Here is a 6,623-nt window from a genome sequence, read left to right on the forward strand (position 1 = left end):
GACTTATTAATGGCTCTGATACTTGCTGTGTACTTATTTATATGTACATGGCTAGTTTCAATACTTCTCCTCTCACAGACACCAAGCATTCATTATTTCCTTTTTCCCTTATTAACTATGTCCATGCCAAGTGGTCACGTTAGTTTTCAGACTAAAAGTCTAATCATCACTTAATCCAAACCAAATTTCCAATCCAACACACAACCATGGATTGGGAAAGAAAAAAAGCAATGTGCATGGGGTAGCGGGTCGCAGTTTGTAGAAAAGCAAGGGACAAGAAAAAAAGGAGAGAAAAGAGCAACGTTCTCTATTTACAGAGCTTACTGGTCAAGAAAAGCAACAACTTTAATAACTAGTTTTTTTAATAACTTTTTCTCCCTGTGATGTAAGATCACTTTACTCATATGCATAGGAGATAATTTTATAACGTAGAACCTTAAAAAAATAAACTCTTTGACTTACCAGATAGGACACTCTAAGATTTTCTGCATAGCGTTAAGGACATTTTGTACTTCTTCAATGTGAGCCATAGATAAATCCATTTTTGTTCGATTGATCTTTAACACATATAACAGATATAAAAAATAAATTCAAATATTCACATAAAAAACATGTCATATTCAAATAAGAGGAACTTACGACTGGAGTGCTTTAGAATTTTGCCAACAGTATGGCTAATGACAAAGAAAAGTCTTTTCTTTAAAAAAATCCTAAAAATTGTTATTTTGGTAGTTCAGATTTTCTATTTTCTCCAATCTCCTCCTTTTTTGATCCTTCTCTCAGGAAAGTGATTGTTTCCTTTCTTCAATAAAGAAAAAGCAATAATGACCTTCCTGGGTCTGCCTGGGTAAATGGTTTATGGCTTCAATTTTTTCTCATTATCCTCTTTTCTACATTTAAAAATAAAACCAAGAGCAACAATATCAAAACCAACAAAACTTTCCATTCTAAACTCAGAATCCTCTCAGGCACATCTCTGGGCACCCTCCTCCTCAGGCATATTTCTGCTGAGAGAACCTGTCACATCCATCCATGACCCTCTTTCTCTTTAGCCTCCTGTCCTTAATCTAAATCCAGTCCTTAAAAAAAACCTCACAACACACACACACACACACACACACACACACACACACACACCCCAACACCAAAACATTTCTTTTGTGGTTTGGGTAAAAGTTTACAGAGCAAATTAATCATCCATTCAAAATTATTATATACGCTTCATTTTGTGACATTACTTGCAATGTCCTCAATGTAATAGCACTCTTCCTTCCGCCCTTCATCTCTAGGTTCCCCATTATCATTCACCCCTCTTTCCTGCCATCTGAACTTTGTTTTGTTTATTAATGTTATCGTTTTGCTCTCTTATGGTTGATTTTTCTGAGAAGCATGTTACTGCTTCTCAGAAACTAGTCCCAGGTGTTACTGTTCACTTTATAGGCTTGTTCATCATTTGGCTGATCCCGGGAACTAGTTCAGATCCGGGTTTGAAAAGTATCTAAGGGCCACAGTCCGGGGGTTGCACTGGTCACTATTAGACCAGTAAATCTGGTCTTTTGGTGAATTTATGTTGTGTTTTCTCTCCCAATCTATTTCAGAACCTTCCTTTTTGATCCTGAGCAGAGCAACTAGAAGCTAACATCTACTTTTTCTTTGAGTCTCTTTCTCCCATCTTGTCTCCCTTTTTCCTCAACGTACCTTTCTCAGACACACTGCAGTCCCACTTCCTCCTCCAAGTACATATTCCCCACCCCACCCCCAGACCCATTCCAGTCCCTCCCATGATGCCCCTGGGACACACCAAACCCTCTTACTTCTCGATGTTTCCCTGAGACCCGGCCTTGCTCACATCACTGGAGTTTTCCCAAGGTCTAAGCCTCCTCAGCTTTCACCCCTGTACCAGAAAAACATCCATTTTGCTCTCCACCAGGTCTCTCGAGAAGAGGCCTCCTCCTCCCTTTCGTTCTCTCCCCATAATCTGTTTCTGACTCGTTTTCGAATGCTCCTTTGGGCCCTTCTTCCTACCGTGGGTTTCTCTTACCCTTATCCAGAGCAAAGCGTCTGAGTTTCCCAGGCCCAGAGGGCTTAGTTTTCCAAGCAGTCCCCGAAGCTGTGTCCCGCTTAGAAAGCATCCGGGAAATCAGCTAAGCAGCCGCAGTTTTAATTTCTCTGTAATTCCCGCGCTTTCCTGTTGCCACGGAAACGGGCCGCGTCTAGGAAGAGCGAACCTCTCAGACTGCAGGAAATATTTACGTCAACGGAAGGGCGGGGCAGAAAGCGCGGAGCTTTTCTGGGCTCCGATTGGTCATCCATTCTTTCCCTCCGTGATGTAGTTAGAAAGAGCCGGAAAAGAAAGAATTACACCGGTGTTTTCGATTAGGGGCCTGCCCCCTCGGCTCCAGGCTTCTAGGTGTGGTTTCTTACGTCACAGTAATTGGTCTACTAGTAGGAATTGCCACGCAAGGTCGTACGATGAGTGCAAGTTAGTGTCCAAAACAGTCGCAAGGAAAGGGCCCTTTCCTCTGCCCTTTCCGCAGCAATGGAAGTCTCCAGTTTAGATAAATAGAAGCGTTGTGGGAGGGAAACAGCCCTACGATTTCCATGCATTGCGGAAGGAAATTTGCCATAGTGATCCTTAGAAACCGTAGTCTTAATGGAGAACTGCTTCACATACAGGAAGCAGGCATGAGTCTCCCAGATGCTAAATTGGAGGCCTCCAACTCAGTAACGTACCTGTACACCTACGGATCGGGATGTTACTGGTTTTCACATCTTGACAGCAGAATATAAACTAAAGAACCCACCAGTCCTGGCAAGACAATTCCCACCCAGTCCTGCAAGTGTCACACTAGTACTCCTCTAAGGTCAGTAGCCTAAGGGGACACGGAAAGGAGGAGGGGTGCCGAATTTGCCCGGGAAGTGGAACTCCTCTCCGGCCCACGTCTGCGCACTCTTAGTTCCTCCCCTTTCTTCCAGTGTTTGTTATTGTTGTGTGATTAGGCTGCTCCTGCCCCGCCTCCGCCGGAGCAACCTTAACCAATCAATGGAATGAAAGTTTTGAGAGACAAGTGGTGTAAACCAATCACTTTGTCGGAAACTCAGAGAAACAAAGGCCTAGGCAAACGTCTCTCCGCCATGTTAGATTTACCCCGCTGGGGTAGCAACCGAGCGGGCTGCTAGCGATCTGTGCACTGGCCTCGGGCAGGCGCCCCCCGGGGGCGGGACGCTGGTAAGGTAACAACCATGGTTATTTAACTGCGGGGTCTTATAGCACTTAGAAGGCTTACAGCGGTCCAAGGGCGGAATTAGAGGAGGAGAGGCACAATTTTGTGTGGGCAGCACATCTTTTCAGAGACTTGAGAGAGCTGTTTGTATTCTGAGGGGCCAAGGGGCCTGATGCCGCCGGACTGATGAAGTGTCCTAGCTCGGCAAGGCCCGTTTCGGTTGATGGAAGGCTGAAACTTCCCAGCACAAAAAGGGCTGGGCAAAGAAAATGCGAAGTCTTCCGAGAGTGGTGACAGTATCTTGGGGGGCATAGAGTACTAGGAAATGGTTACTGTAAGACTAGGATGAAGTCTGCAAAGAAATTTAAGTGGCACTTCTCATGGATCCCACTTACCCTTTTTGAGAAGCTCATAAAGTGATCTTGGTCAGGGACCTTCTGTATTGGAAAGGCACCAGTTTTTCTTTTTGTCAAGACACTCAGCTTTCAAGTCACACGGATAGCTTCTACAGGTCTGTGGCGGAGACAGACCAGGTTGTCAAAGTTTAGATTCTCAGTTATAGGCTTCTCGGCTTTATTAAAGGGATTATTGGGGCTGAAAAAACTCACATGGAGAGAAAAAAAATGACTTTGCCAAACAAAGGTGAGTCAGTGCCTGAATTTACAGTAATCCCAGTTACGAAATCGGAAGGCCTAGGCCCCAGCTGCCTGGCTGCGGTGACTTTTAAACCTTAAGGGACAGATGAGGCTAACTAGTGCTATGGTATTCCGTAATTAATACTTTTTGCCGAAAGAATTTTCACATCAAAGTCAAACAGACAACTCTTTAAAAAGATTTCACTGTGGTCTAGATAAACTACAATCTCCCACTTCCTGTTTTCTCCCCATCAACGGACTGACTGGATGAGCTCCAAAATATCTAAACTAATTTCCAGTTTTGTAATTTGCGAAGAGAAGATTTTATTTCCTGTTAAACTCTCAAAAGTATGGAACTTTTGGGAATGATAACGTGAAACACAATGTGAATGGAGGAATGCATGAAACAATGTATATACAAATAAGATGTATATGACTTTTGTATGTAAACCAGTATATTAAAAAAACAATGTGTCACTATGTTTCTTAGAAGTTGGAAAGTAGGATTGTACCTCAGAATCATCCTCTTTTGGCATGTAGCTTCCATTCCCTATTTTTTTCCCCCAAAACTCCTGAGATGAATGAACATTCCAAGTTTTTAAAGACCCTAAGAATTGCACTTGTAAGGATTGTTGCTCAAGACAGAGATTATTTTAGAGGTGAACATGGCTCTAAGTGAACACACACAAAAAAATTGGGAGAAAAAAGTTTGGGGGAGTTTTGGATTTTTAAAATCCCTGATTCTTAGAGTTCAAGGTCATTTTTCTTGACCTTGCTTGTATTACCTTATAGGGTAGTGGGTGATAGTTGTGGAAAACAGGATTATTTTAGATTTTAGAGACTGGTTTATTATAATTTTATGTTTGGATAATATTTTCAAGAACTTGCATATATACACATACCTTGATTGATTTGGTTGGTTTGATTTTTTTTTTACAATATTATGAAGTAGGCAAGGCAGCAACATTAGACTTCTTTTACAGTGAAGTTCCTTCTTAAAGGAACTGATGTCCACAGAGGTCAAAAGATTTGCTCAAGGCTTTATAGCTGGAATGTACTTGAGCCTTGTCTGAAACGAAAGTCTTCTGATCCCTTTGTTCCCCCATAATAGTAGAAACTCTCAAGACTTCATCTTTATCTTCTGTGCCTGGAACAGAATCTTGCTCTTCTTAGAAACTCAATAAATATCTCTTGCCTGATATACTGAAGAGCTGACTTTTATCATTACAACTTGAAATTTAAACAACGTATGCTATTTCTCAGATTGGTTCAGTGACTGGGGGGGTAATCAGGATGGGTGTGTCGAGATGGTGTGATTGGCACAGGACAGAGCAGAGTTTAGGGCTGTTGTACATAGGGTCGCTATGAGTCAAGCGACTCAATGGCACATAACAACAACAACATGCTGTTTCTCATAAAAGCATAAATACAAAAAGTTTACCAATACTAAATTCCTTAATCAGAAAACAAACAACCCTTTCTACAAAGATTATCCCAAAGTGAAGAAGGAAGCCCCTGCCCCTCCCAAAACTCCCTAAGCAAAGATGTTCAAGGGCAAGAAGGCAGTCCTGAAGGACATGCACAAGGGGGGGGGAAAGCCACAAAGAAAAAATCTACACCTCTCCCATGGACTGTTGGCCTAAGATGCCCAAATAACCCCAGAAGAGCACCCCCAGGAGAAACAAGCTTGACCACTATGCCATCATCAAGTTTTCTCTGACCACTGATGAAGATAGAAGAACAACACATTTGTGTTCATTGTGAATATCAAGGACAAAACAAAACAAAAAAAAATCAAGGTGTGAAGAAGCTCTGTGACATTGATATGGCCAAGGTCAACACCTTCAACTTGCTCCTGAGTATGATGCTTTGTTTATTGCCAACAAAATTGAGGTTATCCAAACTGAGTCCAGCTGGCCAATTCTAAATACAAATTTTTCTCACCAGAAAAAACTCCAGCAAACAACTGACTAGAATAGATAATTTGATATATATTAAGAAATCTGTTAACTTTTAACTTTTTTTAAAATTTTATTTGTGTGTGTGTGTGTGTGTGTGTGTGTGTGTGTGTACACCATCAAATCAAATCTGACTCTGGTACAGGAGGAGATTGCCCTTCCTTCTCCAGAAGAGCATCTGGTGGATTTGAACCACGTACCTCTGGGATTGCAGTCCTTTGTTAACTTTTTAAGCATGATTTTAGTTTTAGTGTTGTGGTTGTTCATGAATGCAATGATGGATATCTATCAGAATGTCCACACTAATCCAGTTGGAAAAGGATATTAACCATTGATTGACACTGAATAAACTATAGAAGATGAGTAATGGGGTCCATAAAGATTCATGATGTTATTCTGTTTTCCTTTGTATAGTTTTGGGATTTCTTATAATAAATTAATTTCTTTTAAAAAATTACTATTTTAAGTAGATCATTATCACTTGTTTAAAACATTGGCTGACCATAATCATTCTACTACTAGTGTTAATGAGGGAGAGTGTGGAGGAGTTGTAGATGAAATGAGGGTGGCCTTGGACTTGATTGTTGTAGCTAGGTGCTCATTGCTCTCCACCACAATTTTCCCATAAAAAGAATCGACTGACTACAAAACCAGCACATACTATAGGCTTTAATGAAGGAGGAAGTTGAATGTTACTCCTATGTAGTTTCTTGGCTACTGCTTTGGCTTCTAACTTGTTGAACCTTCCATGGAGAGTCTGCTTTTTTTCTTCTTATTTTTTTTTTAAGACTTGCAAGTCTTATGAT

General features: G+C 41.3%; 1 protein-coding gene across 1 annotated transcript in view; it reads right to left on the reverse strand.

The window, feature by feature from the left end:
* Positions 1-542, reverse strand: part of BRCA1 (breast cancer 1, early onset) — a 64,132-nt gene extending 63,590 nt beyond the window's left edge. The window contains 1 exon segment of the mRNA XM_006901729.1: positions 463-542. Within this exon segment, the coding sequence (XP_006901791.1) occupies positions 463-542 (80 nt within the window).
* Positions 543-6,623: the final 6,081 nt, after the last annotated feature.

Source organism: Elephantulus edwardii, unplaced genomic scaffold, assembly GCF_000299155.1.
Source record: "Elephantulus edwardii isolate Elephantulus edwardi_28Jun2011 unplaced genomic scaffold, EleEdw1.0 scaffold00340, whole genome shotgun sequence".
Lineage (NCBI taxonomy): Eukaryota > Metazoa > Chordata > Mammalia > Macroscelidea > Macroscelididae > Elephantulus > Elephantulus edwardii.